The 16723-nt window shown below is 36.7% G+C and overlaps 1 protein-coding gene across 1 annotated transcript in view; it reads left to right on the top strand.

The window, feature by feature from the left end:
• The window catches only part of KIDINS220 (kinase D interacting substrate 220), a 91221-nt gene that overhangs the window by 22016 nt on the left and 52482 nt on the right, over positions 1 to 16723 (top strand). Inside the window, exons 6-15 of the mRNA XM_068980382.1 lie at positions 214 to 315; positions 3190 to 3288; positions 4958 to 5155; positions 6821 to 6919; positions 8823 to 8921; positions 9928 to 10026; positions 11164 to 11341; positions 14168 to 14332; positions 15293 to 15472; positions 16459 to 16624. Of these exons, the coding sequence (XP_068836483.1) occupies positions 214 to 315; positions 3190 to 3288; positions 4958 to 5155; positions 6821 to 6919; positions 8823 to 8921; positions 9928 to 10026; positions 11164 to 11341; positions 14168 to 14332; positions 15293 to 15472; positions 16459 to 16624 (1385 nt within the window). The remainder of the gene's footprint in view (positions 1 to 213; positions 316 to 3189; positions 3289 to 4957; positions 5156 to 6820; positions 6920 to 8822; positions 8922 to 9927; positions 10027 to 11163; positions 11342 to 14167; positions 14333 to 15292; positions 15473 to 16458; positions 16625 to 16723) is intronic.

Raw genomic sequence — 16723 nt, 5'->3', positions numbered from 1 at the left:
TAAGGTTGAGTACATCTCAGTTCTCAGTTACATATTATGAGATTTATGTGTGTTTTTAATGGTCTGTGACTTGACTTTTTAAAAAAATACCTTGTATTGCTCCCTGTGTTATTTACTCTTCTTAAAAACTGTGTGCTATAGATAGCAACCTAAAAGACTTTTTCTTTCCCTCCCTCCTTGTCTACCTCCCTGCCTGTCTTGACTGTCTCCCAGCAGTACAGTGTCTACCCAATCATTTGGGCAGCAGGCAGAGGCCATGCTGATATAGTGCAACTTTTACTGCAAAATGGTGCCAAGGTCAACTGCTCTGACAAGGTAGGTCAACGGGATCTTCCAGGTTCAGTTCATGTTGTGTCCACTCTGTGTGTCTGACTTCCCAGGATTTTTATATGATCTCATGAGGCTGCACTGATGTGTCATATGTTTATATTTATTAATATATTTTATAAAGGCATACATTTCATAGATGGGTTCCCTATAGGTACTGAAAGTGTTAGTCACTCAGTTGTGTCTAATTCTTTGTGACTCCATGGACTGTAGCCTGCCAGGCTCCTCTGTCCCTGAGATTCTCCAGACAAGAATACTGGAGTGAGTTGTCATTCCCTTCTCCAGAGGATCTTCCTTACCCAGGGATCGAACCTGGGTCTCCTGCATTGCAGGCAGATTCTTTATTGTCTGAGCCACCAGGGAAGCCCAAATTGGTACTCAGTATCTTTCCATTGTCTTTTATATCACATTCAACATTCTCAGGAAAGTAGAGTTGATTCCCTAGCTTCATTATTTGAAATTTTCTGTTGTAGCTCTTCTTTCTGTCTTGGGTCCTGTCTACCTTCTCTGTATTGTTGCCAGACTATCTTTTTAAAATTTTTTAAATTAATTAATTTATGACTGTGCTGAGTCTTTACTGATGCTCGTGAGCTTTCTCTAGTTGTGGCGAGTGGGGGCTACTCTATGTTGCGATGTGTGGACTTCTCATTGTGTTGGCTTTTCTTGTTGTAGAGCACGGACTCTAGAGCACAGGCTCAGTAGCTGTGGTGCACGGGTGTAGATGCTCCACGGCATGTGGTATCTTCCTGGACCAGGGATCGAACCTATGTCTCCTGCACTGGCAGGTGGATTCTTCGCCACTAAGTCATCAGGGAAACCCCAGATGATCTTTAAAATTTAAGTTTTGTTCTTTCTCTCTCATACTTAAAATCCTAAGGATGTCAGTCCCTGTTATGATGCGTAAAGATAGTCTTTGCCTCCCTTTCTCCTGCTGTCTCTCCCACAGACTACCTTTGCTTAGCTGTCAACGATGCAGGTTCCTGAGTTCCTGGCAGGTGCTCTTTCACAGTGTGGAGCACCCTCTCCTCCTCTTCTTTGACTTCTATTCATCCTTCACTCTCAGTTCATGTGCCATCAGTTCCAGAAAGCTCCCCAGGATTTTGTTCTATTCACTTTTTAAAAAATCCTTAATACCCCAAATGGGGCTTCTCACATGGCAATAGTGGTAAAGAATCTGCGTGCTGGTACAGGAAACACAAGATGCGGATTTGATCCCTAGGTTGGAGGAGGAGATCGCAGCCTGCTTTAGTATTCTTGTCTGGAAAATTCTATGGACAGAAGGGCCTGGTGGGCTACAGTACATGGAGTTGGCAGAAGAGTTGAACGTGACTGAGCACAGCCCACGTATTTGAGAAATGTTTAGTTGACTCATTCTTTTCTTGCTTTGGGGGAGCTTTTCTAGCATCTTTGGTTTCAAAGCCCAGATTTTTCAGTTTGACCCAGTCTGTCTTCCCAGGCTCACTTCTTGCCATTGCTCTCCAAATACACTGCACTTTTGGATGCAGAAGATGGTCTACCATTCTGTGAACTTTTATGAATTTCTGTGAAGTGCGTGTCTTTGTTTATTCTTTTCCCTCTGTTAAGAATGTTACTACCTCCTCTGCCTGATGAACTCCTGTTTATTTTCTCAAGGCTCAGTTGGAATGTTATCTTCTCTGTTAAATCTCCTTAACTTACCCAGTCAATGTGGATGCCTCTTCTTCTGTACTGTCAGTATTTATTCATTGTCCATACCTCCATTAGTACACAGAAGTTCTCTTAGTCAAGGCTGTTATAAAAAGTAGGCATTCATTAAGCATTCATGTCAATCTTCTATGTAGTTAAATGTCACTGCAAGTGTTCCTGTGTCTCTTCATTGCCACATGAATCTCCCCAAAGGTAAAGCATTGCTTTTATAAATGATTTTCATTCTCTGATGCCTTTTGAGTCATGTTGCAGCAGAACGTGCTTTTGAGTGCCGTTTCTCACCTGATGTTTATTTTGTCAGGCATAGAGGCGAATCTAGGGAGGTGGTGAAGAGCACAGGCTGAAGCCAGGCTTGTTGGGTTCATGGGTTTTGCTCCACCTCTTAGTAGCTTTGTGACATCGAGCCTGTAATTAGCTTCTCGGGGTCCTGTCTGTTCATCTGTTTAAAATGTGATATTGTGATTTGTACTTACTCTTGTGATGAGGATTACACAAGTTAACCTATGTCAACTAGTTAGAACTGTATTTGGCACTTAGCTGTCACTATTTTTGACTATAGTCAAATTGTTTAAATTCATATGTCACAAGATATGGGAAGCAAAGAAAGTGTGTTGGAAATTAAAGGCTGTATGACTTTATGATGAAAAATTGTCAATTATTATAAAACTTAAAGTTGGTTAAAACACATTTCATGCAGTGGTTAACCATCTATTTGGGAGAAATAAAATAAGAAAAATATGATTCATCTAGGCTTAAAATTATGATTGGTGTAAACTGTAATCTAAAATACTCAGTGTGACTTTTGGACTCAGAGGGAGAGGGAGAGGGTGGGATGATTTGGGAGAATGGCATTGAAACATGTATACTATCATGTAAGAATCGAATCACCAGTCTATGTCCGATGCAGAATACAGCATGCTTGGGGCTGGTGCACGGGGATGACCCAGAGAGAGGTTATGGGGAGGGAGGTGGGAGGGGGGTTCATGTTTGGGAATGCATGTACACCTGTGGTGGATTCATGTCAATATATGGCAAAACCAATGCAGTATTGTAAAATAAAGTAAAAATAAAAATTAAAAAAAAATACTCTGATTTTTATCAAAATTCATGTTGAGAGCCTAGTTTCTTTTAATATATCTTCAATAATAATTTAAAATTTGTTATTTCTTTTAATAGTATGGAACCACCCCTTTGGTTTGGGCTGCACGAAAAGGTCATTTAGAATGTGTAAAACATTTATTGGCCATGGGAGCTGATGTTGATCAAGAAGGAGCTGTAAGTATCTTTTCTACTTAACTGCTGGTAGTAGAGAGATATTTTTAGTTTTGAGAGAGAATATTTTTTCCTAAGCACATGTCTAGAAAATTTTCCCTACAGTATCTAAATGATACTTAGAAAAACAAATATATTATCCTGGTAAATTTAGATATTATATATTACAAATATGTGCTCTTAAGGAGTTTTTGCCAATGCACATCAATTTTAGGAGGCTAAAGCTATCAGGAATATCTTTTAGTTATCTTAGTATAAAGTACTTCCCACATCAAATGATTTGAATTACTAATGTGGAAAGAATTGCTGTTCTTTCAAAATACCTTTTCTTTAAAATTTTAAAATAATGCCATAATTTTTTGATATTTTAAGCTGTAACTTGTTTTCCTTCTCTGATAGATTTTAAAATATCAGAAATCAGTGGTGAAAACCTAGATAGTTTAAAAATTGGTTCGGTATATCTTAGCGACTAGGAGTTATGGATTCATTATTGAGCCTCTGCTTGCACCTGACCTGTGCCAGATGTGGCGGGGGTACTAGAGGAGACCATCACATCACTTTTCTCTTGAACTTCTAAGAATATAGTTAAAGGAGATGATATTTATGCACAAGAAACAATATAGTCTTCTGTTAACATAATTATTAGATTATGTGAGGTAGATTATGAGGGATTCTGAGAAGAGCTGCTAGCAAACCTGTGGCTGTGTGTAACAAGAGTGGGCTCTAAGTCATATTGACTTCTTGGCATAATACCAACCAGCTCCTATTTTCCATGGTGGCAGAGCTGCTAATTGCCGACCCTCAAGGGGCGTGGAGTATGTTACTGCTGTGTGGAGACAGAGCGTGATTCTTACCCAACCCTGGAAGCCATACTGTTCACCTGCCTTTTTCTGGGCAGTTTATCAAGTGAATAAGTGGCCTGTCTCTATGTTGACTGCTGAAGAATCTGAAAAGGCTATGTTATTTAATATTGAGAGTTATGGCTTAGTTCCAGGGGCTGATATAATAACTAAAATATTTCTATAAGGGAATTGCATGTTATCTCAAGCTAGATAAAAATCTCAAGAATAAATTTTAATATTTGTTTTGCAGTGAGTCAGATTCTTGTATTAGGTGATTTATTTTTAATAAATTAAATGTGAAAAGTTTTGAAAAGAACCACTAAAAATAAGATCATTTTGAAAATGTGGTTTCTGGGTCACTATAAGAAAGAAGAATATATTATACTGTTATTGAAATATTCTATACTTTTTAATTCATTGTTTCACTTACATTTTTTGTATAGATTCTATTATAGATTGTTACTTGTTTGAAGTCTGTTAACCTTACTTTGGCTTACTTCATTTAGAATGTGTTTAATTTTGAATCATCCTGTCAGCTATTTTACCATTCAATACTTTTGTGAGAGGATTTGTTCATTGTAAATGAGTCCAAATTTAGATTATCATTTAAAGATTTTGATGTCAGAGAACTAACACATCTTCAAGAATGGAAAATATGCTTCCTGACCCACTTTTGGTATGATCACTTCTGATTATTTATGTTGGCATTTTATTATCAGAAATAATTAGTAATTATAGGTCACCTATTTGAAAACATCAGTTTTTGACTAGGGCATAAATTAAGTTGTCTGAAATGACTAATTTATTGGACTTTTTTGTTTGTTCTTTAGAATTCAATGACCGCACTTATTGTGGCAGTAAAAGGAGGCTACACACAGTCAGTGAAAGAAATTTTGAAGCGTAATCCAAATGTAAATTTAACAGATAAGGATGGAAATACAGCCTTGATGATCGCATCGAAGGAGGGACATACAGAAATTGTACAGGATCTCCTTGATGCTGGGACATATGTGAACATACCTGATAGGGTAGGTTGTCTATTTAGAACTTGTCTTCCAGTGGTGATACTGATGGAAAGTACCTTAACTTCTCAACACCTTTCAAGATTCTTCTGTATAACGTAGTTAAGATGTTTTATTTCTACCTTTAAAACTAATAAGTTAAAACATATTTAATCTTTGTGAAGGGTGTTCTTTTCAGTTAAAAAAAATAGTATTGATAATGTGATCTTAAAATCATCCTTACTGTAGGTCTTGTTCATGGCTGGTGGTGTTCATTGTTCTAAGACTTCAGGTACCACCCTTACACTTAATAGAGTTTTCAAGTTTGTATCTCTTGCTGTGATCTCTTCTCAGAAGTGTACACTTGCATGTCCATTTCCACTTAAACTTTCCATGTGAGTGTCTAATGGTCCTCTTAATTTTCAGCAAAACAGATGTTTTGTTTGTTTGATCCCAACCTGCTTTCCCCTCAGACTTCTCCATCTCAGATGGTTCCACCATCTATCCTGGGTTAAAGACCCATACTGTACACATTAGTCTTGAATTCTCAGTCACTAAAGTCACTCCCCAGTCACTTTCTATTGCATCACTCTCTTTTATTTGCATTACGTTTATCTTGTTTTTTATTTTTGTTTATTGTATGTTGTCTGTGAGTCTCCTCTAGACTATACATTCTCCCGGAGCTGGGACCTTGTCTAACTTATTTCCTAGAGCCTAGAATAGTGCATGGCACATAGTAAGCAATGGAATATTTAGAACCTTGTGTTAATATCCTAGTTTGAACCCACATTAATGCTAATATTCTCAAAGTATTTCTGCCATGGGTTTATACTTTTAATGTAGTAGTTAAGATATTACATCGTGGCTCAGTTCTCAATGGCCTGCATCTTGAATTGCAGCCCACTGGGGCCCGCTTAGGATGGAGATGAGCCATAGCTCATGGAATGATCCAACTCAAACCCGTGTAACTGATTTGTAATTTAGCAGTTAAAAAAAAAGGCCATCTACAGTATTTGAAGTAGGGAAAGATATAATTAATAATGATTACTGCTTGGTGAATATAATTTTAGGGCAGAGCTGTCCTTAATGAGGTAATGAACTTCATCTAAACCTTGTATTGAGGAATGAGTCAGTCCTGGGCATTCTTGGCCTGTACTGCCAAGTAGAATATAGATTCTGTTCTGGGAACCAACCTTCTCCCTTAATTAAACGTTGTTATAAACCCACAGATGGCTCTAGCTTTGCAGCTCCCTTTAGAGTCAGTGGCTTTTGTCAGATAGCATGATTCCAAGGGGTTTGTGTTATGTAATTTGCAAAGGTTCATCTGGTTCATTGACAGTCATGGTGTCATTTTATTTAATTTACATTTGTAATGAGAGGGTGCCTTCAAAATAGAATGGCTTGTTGTTCTGAGTGACTTACCTTTCTAAACTTTTGTCCTGGAATTTCAGATATAAATGTCCTCATTTTGATGTATAGTTTTCTGTCCCTTATTCTACAGGCTATTAATATCAGGTATTAATACTAGTTACCTAAAAACTTTGTTGTTTATGGAAAGTATCTGAGATACTTTTTTCCCAAGACATTTCCAAAAAAATTTATTGTATTAATATATGATTAATCTTAATTTCAAAACAGTATTTTTTGTTTTCCTCATCAATTATCTCTGGCTGTTTTTTTTTGTCTTTTTAGAGTGGAGATACTGTCTTAATTGGTGCTGTCAGAGGTGGTCATGTGGAAATTGTTCGAGCACTTCTACAAAAATATGCTGATATTGACATTAGAGGACAGGTGTGTGTGATTACAGACTGTTAAACCTGTGACTGTAGTTGGTCATATATGTTGGTTGATCATAATGTCATTCTTTGAGTTTTCCTGTGAAGTTAAACTTATAAAGACTAATATATTTAATGGATGCCTGTATAATTAAGTTTCCCTGCCATTATTTTGAAATTTCTGTATTAATGTCAAGTTAGATAGAAATGCACCATAAATAAGCTCATGTTTTTCAAGTACCCCTCCCTTATTAATGTCTAAATATATTCAATCCTGGAATAAATAGTTTATAATACTGAGAAATGGCAGCACTTTGAGTGTGTGTGACTTGTTTTCTTTAGTATTCTCCCTCTGTTTGTCTTCTTCATCCGTGTATTATTCTATTCCTATTTTGTTTTTTTTTTTTTAGTCTTTCATCTCCTTTCCCCCACTTGCTTGCCTTTCTCAGGACCACTTGGTAGTGCCTGTGGACTTTGTTTAAGGCAGTCACAGCTCACAGAGCTATAAAGGTTATTCATTTTAGGTAAAAGCACTCCTAAAGTTGTAAATTTATTCAGTATGTCAAAAGCTTTAGATTAAAAGGGAAAAATCTGTACTTTACAACCCATTTTGCAGTTGGACAGTCTGTATTTCTGCTCAGTTTTTTCCTTGTATACAAATCCATTTTTGAATCAAACTAATAAACATTACGCCAAATGCCATGAGAGTCTTTTAACACGGACCTCTTGCCTGTAAGAAACATGTATTTTAGTTCAGAAGGTTTTAGTTCATTTAGTTTATACTTAAACTTACATTTTTATCTAAACATAAAAAGTGATGCCACTTTTGATATCAGATAGTGTATGGTTGATTGCCTAGTGAAGATTCAAACGTAAGAGTCTTGAGGTGGTGAAAGAGGGCGTTAAGGAGAACTTTTGAGGGAAGGTAGAATTTGCTAGTTTGAAAAATTGGTCGAGTTTGGATGAAGAAAGGCTGAGTAATTCAGGCAAGGATAGTAGAATAATGGGTTGAGAAAGTTCAGGAAAGTGGGAAAGTGAAAGACTGTAGTCCTTAGCTAATGAATAAATCAGGTTGTTAAGGAGGGTGGGATGGGAGAGAGTAAAGTACAAAGGGATGTAGGACCAGAGAGGTTAGAGTGTCAGACTCAGAAGGTTCAGAAGCTAGTGTGCAGTTTTGAGAAGGGAACTGTGTTGAGAAAATGTTGGGGAAGCAAACAGTGTGATAGTGGCTGAAAGTCATTCATTGAGGAAAAAATCATATTTTCACTAAAAGTAGGTGCCTTGATCACCTATTTTGACTTTTATCTAACTCCTTTGTGTCTGTCAATTCTGTTTTCCAACATTTTAATCAGTTTTTGTTTTTCTTCTTTAGCTCTGCTTTCAAAATCCATTTGAATCTATTTTTGGTGTTTGAACTAGATAGGATTTTAAAGGATCTGATGAAAATCAGTTTATGGATATGGGTGGAGATTAAGGAAGCTGAGAATGACAGAAACAATTCAGCTTATGTTTGTGTAGTACATTTTCATGCATTATCTTTTGAAAAGATTGGGCAGATGAAAAGCTACAAGCCAAGGTCAGAATATTTACGTGACTTCTCAAAGGATACAGCTCAAGTCCTGAAGACCTCTAACACAGTGTGGGGTCCTGAAACCTAATTGCATTCCAGAAGCATAGTTGACCCTATCAGCTGTGTGGGGTTGTGGCTTCCTAATCAAGAAGTGTTAAGTTTTTCTAGACTTCTTTTGTAAAGAATTTCCCACAAGTAAAGGCAAGGTACAATAAGGATTAATATTATTTTCTATCATGCTGCTTCTTGGTAAAATATATTAATGCTTTCTGACAGAAATGTTAATACTGATGAATTTTTAATATTCTGTCTTATATGAAGTGATTGTTGATTTTTAAAATTAATACAGGACAATAAGACTGCTTTGTATTGGGCTGTTGAGAAAGGAAATGCAACAATGGTGAGAGACATCTTACAGTGCAATCCTGACACTGAAATATGCACGAAGGTATAAACGCCATTTCTATCCTTTTAGCAATACCTAATGCTGAATGTTAGTAGTGCTTTTTTTTTTTTCCTTCAGTTTTTACAACTGTTTGATATTAGAATGACAGGGATTTTACTGGTAGTGTTCTGTATTAAGTTGAGGAATAGCTTTATATCCTTTTAGGAGTTGTGTATTCACAGCAGAATACACTGTGTAATTTGTTATTTTAATTAGATACTTTCAGAAAGTACAGTATCAGCTGTTCATAAACTGTGGCCAGATCATTTCCCCAGAATTATTTTATGCTCCTGTTGTTTGGAATGCCGAACATGTTTCTTTTTAAAAGATCAGTTTGTGTGGTTGTTGGTTCCTCAAACCAACCACTTTAGTCCGTTTTACTCCATGTGAAAAGTATAAAACTGTGTAAGACCTCAGTGATTATATTTGGCCTTCTGTGTAGTAGTTGTTCTTGAGGAAATTATATTTGAAATTCTGAAATGAAATGGCAGGAATTCTTCCTGAATAAAGCAGACTTATGGAAGCACCCATAATACAGCCCTGTTTCATCTACCAGAGATTTGGAGCAGTGTTATCTGAACCAGTGATAGTGACTGCAGTGTCCTGGGATACCTTCTAGTTTGCAGGCTCCTTGGAATCTTTTTTCTTTTGGAACTGTGTGTCAGCTGCTCTGACCACATGTGGCTTCTGACCACATTTTGCTTCTTCCTAATTCAGTGCTGAACTATGGTCTCTTCTTTCTCTTAATTTGGTTTTGAAAGCAATTAGGTCATTCTTTAATAAGCAAGTAGTGGGTACATCCTTTGCTTGGCTGAGTGACATATAAGTATTTTGATACAAGTGGTTGGTTATGGAAGGAAAAGCACTTTCTTGTTAGTTTTTGCAACTGTGTTTTCTTGAGAACATTTTCAATATAGACTGAGCAAATATTTGACTTCTTGACGTGTGTTTATGTGACTTTAAAGACTAAAGGTATTAATCTGGCAAACCTTTTTATCTGTACCCACAGGATGGCGAAACACCCCTTATAAAGGCTACCAAGATGAGAAACATAGAAGTGGTAGAGCTGCTGCTGGATAAAGGAGCCAAAGTGTCTGCTGTCGATAAGGTAGTAATAAAACATTTGTGCAGAGAGCATAGGGCAGTTGGTAAGACCAACCTGTATACCTGGTGGACTTAGGGGAGTCTCATGTTATTTTATGGAAGGAGAGATTACCGACTGGGGATATCTGTGTGGGATTTGAATGCTGCGAGATCTTGGCTGTTCTGAGAGGTGCTGAGGAGTGGGCAGGCTCAGTTTAAGAAGTTCCTTCCTGTGTTCCCTCTGTGGCTCAGATCAGTTACGGGGAGCTGAGCTGCATTGAGCACCATGCAAGGATGATGTCACCAGGGTGGATCTTGTTGCAGAGAAACAAGAGGAAAGAATCAAGATAAGCCACAGGAAGAATGTGGCACATCATTTCCATTTAACGTTCTGGAGTGACCAGAGTGGGCGGGAACTGAGAATTTCATCTGTTAGGTTTTGGGTCATTGTCTTTAAGAGATGTTTGTAAAGTAAAAGGTGGAGAATAAGTTTAGTCTTTGCGGACTAAATTTCTTTTTTACATGATGGTTTTCATTAGTGCTGGATATGAAGAGTAAAGTGATGGAGATCCTAATAAGGGAAGAAGGCAGGTTGATGTTTGAGAGAGGTGAAAGCTGAGGGAATGAAGAGGTGGTAAGTAGGCAGAGAACGTGGATACAACAGAGAGGACTCCGAGGGAGAAAGTGTAGAGAAAGACGATGATGGTGACCAAGGGCATGGGGAAAGACAAGTTCACTTGTGATAGTGAAATACCAATATGGACTGAGATGCTGTGTAGACCGACGACGAGAGCATTGTGAAATAGAATATAAATTAGTTGAGGAAGACGGTTGACATAGGTGGACAGTTAGTATCTGAATGGTAGATGGAAGTACCATTAACTTATGATGGAAATGGATCCAGGGCCTGTGGGAAGCAGCAGGGGAAACCTGTTCCTTGTGCTCTTTCATTCTGGAGGCTCTGGAAGAAAGAATACCTACCCAAGAAAAGCTAGGGAAGGAACTAGAGAAAGAAAATTGCAAGGAAGATAGAAATAAAAACTCATATGAAAAATATGGAGAGTTTGGGTATTCTGTTATTTTGTAGAAATATGAAAAATGTTATTCTGTATATTCGTCCATGAGAAATGGGGAAGTTCAAGTGTCCCTTCACTGTTTACAGAAAGGAGACACCCCTCTGCACATTGCTATTCGTGGGAGAAGTCGGAAACTGGCAGAACTCCTTTTAAGAAACCCCAAAGATGGACGGTTACTGTATAGACCCAACAAAGCAGGCGAGACTCCCTACAATATTGACTGTAGCCATCAGAAAAGTATTTTAACTCAAATATTTGGAGCCAGTAAGTATTGGGTTTTGTATCTGCCTGAGGTTTTAAGAAATGAATGTCTATGAAAAAATTAAGAGAATGACAGCAGTTTTGTGTTTATCACTTAACCAGAGATTATAAAAGGTGAAAATGTTATTATTTTGCTGTAGAAAAGTAACTTCTTCCTGTCTAGAGTTCGTTTGCATTATATTGGAGCATTCTAAATTAAGTACATTCAGAGTCAACAGTAGCTTTTAAAACCTTCAAAATCTAGCCTACTTTTCTAAAAATCTCTTCCCCCTATTAATCTCTCACGTAAACTTTGTTCTTTTATCAACATGCTCTGTTTTCAGTGAGTGGCTCTCTGCCTCTGCTTGTGTTGTGCCCACTCCATTCCCATGAATGTTCTTGTTAAAATCCTCTTTCTCCAAGGCTGGGGTCAACCGTCTCTTTCTCAGTGACGTTTTGACTGATCTGCCTAACCAGATAAAATTTTTGCCTCATTTGAATACTTAAGCACTGTGTTAATAATCCTTTTGAAATACCTATTACATATGGCCTTTTATTTTGTTTCTTTTAGAATTTTCTCCCAGATTCCAAGTTATTCAGGGCAGGTTTTCTTTCTTCTTATCTTGTATCCTCCGTAACACCCAGCATAATGCCTTGAATATTGTACTAAAGTAGTTTTTGCTTGTAGAGGATGCACATGAGACTCTAATCATTCAAATGTGGTCTTTTAAAATATGGAGCAATTTTCTACTCAAATTAAAAAGAGACATGTTAGTCCTAGAAACCAACAGGAGAGTAGAATCCTGCCACCTTCCAGTTTTGCTGTTTACTTACATCTTGTTTTTAAGTATGATTCTATTGTATTGAGTTTTGCATTTTAAAATATTTTTTCTGATGATAATAATACATGCATTAAATTTTAAGGATGAAAACACAAATATAGTAGAAAAAAGTGCAATCTTCCCATTGTCCCTTATCTCCTAATTTGTCATTGTTTGGACAAATTGTAAATTCTTTACATTTCTATACTATGTATATAGCCTTAAAAAAACTTGAGATACCATATTATAAAAGTTTTAAATGATTGTTGCATAATGTTTCAAAGTTTTAATAGTATGTTCAGTTCTTTATTGATAAATATTTTGTTTGTTTTACAATTAAAAGCTAGTGCGTCAGTGGACATACTTGTACAAATATCCATTAACTCTGTATTTTTAGGATTATTTTCTTGGAATAAACTTCTAGAGGTAGAACTGGCAAGTCACTGGGTATTCAGTTTTGATAGACTTTCCAAAATGGTTGTAATAATCTCTTCTTCCTTAGGCCACATTTGTGCAATTCCCTAAAACCTTGCTAACACTGGATATTTCCAGCTTCTTATTGACCTTTGCTAATCAGGTTGATAATAAAAAACTTTGATATAAATTTCCATTGTAAAATTATTAGTGAGATTGAGATCTTTTAATAACATTTATAGCCTATTTGCATTTTTACTATTTTCCTCGTTGTATCCTTTGTCCTCTTTTTCTTTTAAAGTATTTAATAAAATTGACTTTTGTGTTTTTAAGGATATTGATCCTGAATCCAGCTAAATATTGTATCTCTCTCCCCAGATTATTCTTTGTTTATGGTGATGGGAGTTTTTTTATTCCCCGTTCGAAAGTTATATAAATCTGTAGTTTGTTGACCTTTTCTTACAGCTCTGGCTTTAATATTATATTGAGAAGGGAAGCTCTTTTCCACACAAAGATTTTTAAAGGTTTTTCTCTTATATTTTCTTGTACTTTTATAGTTTTACTCTTTACGTTTAATTTTTTGTTTCAGAAACTTATTTTTGTTGAAGTATCAGATGTAGAGTTTTAATTTCATTAAAAAGAAGGAAAAAAAAAGAATGGCTTACTTCTCCCAACACCACCTACTAATTCATCCTTTCCCCACTGATTAGACATGCCACTTACATTAATATCCTGTGTGAGTTCTATGATATTATAATTATTGTAGTTTTAGAATATATTTTGATTCTTCTCCAAAGAGAGCTAATTGTTGGTAGTCTTTAAATTTTTTTCATAGCTATTCTTGTTTTTTAATTTTTTAGAATATTCTCATCGAATATTATTGAGATTGCCTTAAAGTGATAGATTAATTTGGGGAGAATTGCTATTTTTTAGTCATTGACCCTTTCTGCTTGGAACCATAGAATATTTTTTTCTCTGCTTATCTCTTGTGTTTTTAACTAACATTTTATAGGTTTATTTTTATTCGTATTGTACATATTAAATTGATTCCTATGGACTAGTTTCTGTTTTAATCTTTTTATTGATTTTATAATACACTTTACTCCACATTTTAGTATCCTTGAAGTTGGACTTTGTCTTATAATTGATGGGTGAGAAAGCACTGTGTCATAATTTGGCAACATTTCTTCTTCTCTCAGTTGAACATAATAATGATGCCTCTTGTAATTAGTAGGTATCTTAAGTTCTGTGAAATATGGTATTAACTTATTAACCTTTGAACCTGTTTTTACACAGGTCTAACCTTGGTGGCCTAGATGTTAAAGAATCTGCCTGCAATGCAGGAGACTGGGGTTCATTCCCTGGATCAGGAAGATCCCCTGGAGAAGGGAATGGCAACCCACTCCAAATTCTTGCCTGGAGAATCCCATGGACAGAGGAGCCTGATGGGCTACAGTCCATAGTGTCACAGAGAATCAGACACGACTGAGCAACTAACACTTTCAACCTTTTTTTTCCTTTAATTGAGTTAACAATTAATACTTGAGCATTGATGCTCCTTTATAATAATAATGTCTCTTTTTAATGTTAGGGTATCATGTGTTTATAATTACAGGACACTTGTCTCCTACCGAGACAGATGGTGACATGCTTGGTTACGATCTGTATAGCAGTGCCCTGGCAGATATTCTCAGTGAGCCTACCATGCAGCCGCCCATTTGTGTGGGCCTGTATGCACAGTGGGGAAGTGGTAAATCCTTCTTACTCAAGAAACTAGAAGGTAAAGGGCTTGTTTATAAAGTGTCTGTGTATATAACAAGGTTTTCTCTTGTGTGTTTTTTAAGTAAAAATAAAGTTTTATGTATGGGTGTGTGATTGATCCTCCACCCAATCATTTGAGTTCTCTTTCTAAAACAAACATCACACTGCATTAGAACCCCGCTGTAGCAGATTTCCTGCCTGCACTGTTTATAGATATCTTAAACCTGTAGATATCTTGAACCAGGGCCCTTCGCAGACATGTGAGCTTGTGTGCTCCCACCTGCCAGCACTACCTCTTGTGCATGCTCAGCGCTGTAGTTACAGATGGCTGTTTGCTCTGCTAGGTGCAGACCAGACACTTATGGAGTGGCTCCTCTGTAGGAGCTTCCTAGACATCTCCCCCGACCTCTGACCTGAGACCCCACTCCTTTTGCTTGGCAAAATCTTACTTGTTTCTTCAAGGACAGGTTTCAGTATTGCCTGTAAACTTTTTTTTTTTTTTTCTTTTACTAAGTTTGGTAGTAGGAATGAATGACTTGTTCCAGGCTTATTTGGGCTCACCTTTAAGAGCAGTGATCCTCAAATGTAACTGGAGGGAGAAGTGGTGAGGAGGTGCAGAGGAATGGTGATGCTATGTTTTCTGAAGACACATAGCAAAGTAATAACTTTTAGTTTTATATATGGAAATACTTTGTTGGTTGCATAATACAAATCTCAAAATATCAACAAAAAACCTTGACAGATGGGAATATATGAGAGAGGATTTTGTACATTTTCAGTAGGATGCAAGAGAGTGGGTAGGGCAAGGGTCAAGGGTAAATGTGCCTCTAAGGAATGAGATTCTTAGCAAAAGCGAACATTGGTTAGCATGGTTAAGTAGCAACATTCTAGTAGGTAAATAAATGTTTATAGTGAAAATGTGAAATTTTCCAAATGTTTTATTTCTTAAATAATGTTTTCTTATTAATTTCTCTTTCAGATGAGATGAAAACTTTTGCAGGACAACAGATTGAACCTCTGTTTCAGTTTTCATGGCTTGTGGTGTTTCTGACCCTGCTCCTTTGTGGAGGGCTTGGTTTATTGTTTGCTTTTACAGTAGACCCAAATCTTGGAATTGCAGTGTCATTGAGCTTCTTGGCTGTCTTGTATATATTTTTTAGTAAGTCTTTGCCTTTTATCTTTTTCAAAAATGTAGAGAATGTAAAAACTCATTATTTTATTTAAAATTGTATCTGTGTCTGTTTTCTAAAGTCTCTAAGTGGTTTTCCTATTTAGGTGAAAATATAGATTTTTTTCTATTTTGTAAGTTGGCTTACAGGAGCATTGTCCCCAGCCTGCCTGGCAAAACTTCAAAAGCTAGTGCACTACTTGTTAATATTGAAGCAGAACTTTAAATTACTTCCCTTTTTTATGTTAATGATTTATATTTGAATCTGTTTTGAAAATAAGTCTTCATAGACATCATGGCATGCTCTTGATCATTTTGATCATGACTGTAATTTTTATTTATCTAAAAGCAAAGTAATAAATATATATAATCCCTGTTTTTAGGACTGTCTTCAGTTGCAAGAAAGGAAATAGGTTTACTGTTGGTAACTTCATAGCAGTCACAAATAGAGATAAAACCAGTCATTCTGACATTTGAATATGAACTAAAGGATATGCTTTGGTTTAAGGCATTATCCTTCTGATTGTGTTTATTATGTCACATTTTAGTCAGCTTACTTTCTCTTTTTCACATACCTGATGATATGTTTTTGCTACTGCTGTTGGTCAGGTGCCCGCCCAGTTGTATCCAGTTCTTTGTGACCCCATAGTCTAGCCCACCAGGCTCCTTTGTCCATGGGATTCTCCCAGCAAGAATACGGGAGTGGGTTGCCATTTCCTACTCCAGGGGATCTTCCTGATTAAACCCAGATCTCTTACGTCTTCTGCATTGGCAGGTGGATTCTGGGATGCTCCAGATGTATGTTGGGGGAGGTTAATTAGTTGAGGAATTCTTTAAGGACTAGTTAGGAAATAACAAGGGACCATGAAAAGTATGTAAGCTTACCTGTCACTACTTGATACTTGACTGTTTGCAGAAAAGAGGCTGCTTGACTAATGATTGTTCTGGATAATTTTTTTTAAAACTTTGACTTTTAGTTGTCATTTACTTTGGTGGACGGAGGGAAGGAGAGAGTTGGAATTGGGCCTGGGTCCTCAGTACTAGATTGGCAAGACATATTGGCTATTTGGAGCTCCTCCTCAAATTGATGTTTGTGAACCCACCTGAGCTGCCAGAGCAAACCACTAAAGCTCTACCTGTGAGGTGAGTTGGTCCCTTTGACAGAAGTAACTTTTAATAAGATGAAGCAAATGAAAGTTGATAATGCATCTTTTCTCATGTTTTTTTTAAGAGACCAAAAAA

The sequence above is a fragment of the Capricornis sumatraensis genome, chromosome 1, assembly GCF_032405125.1.
Source record: "Capricornis sumatraensis isolate serow.1 chromosome 1, serow.2, whole genome shotgun sequence".
Lineage (NCBI taxonomy): Eukaryota > Metazoa > Chordata > Mammalia > Artiodactyla > Bovidae > Capricornis > Capricornis sumatraensis.
The sequence above is the reverse complement of the archived record's forward strand: the minus strand, read 5'-3'. Positions and strand labels throughout refer to the sequence as shown.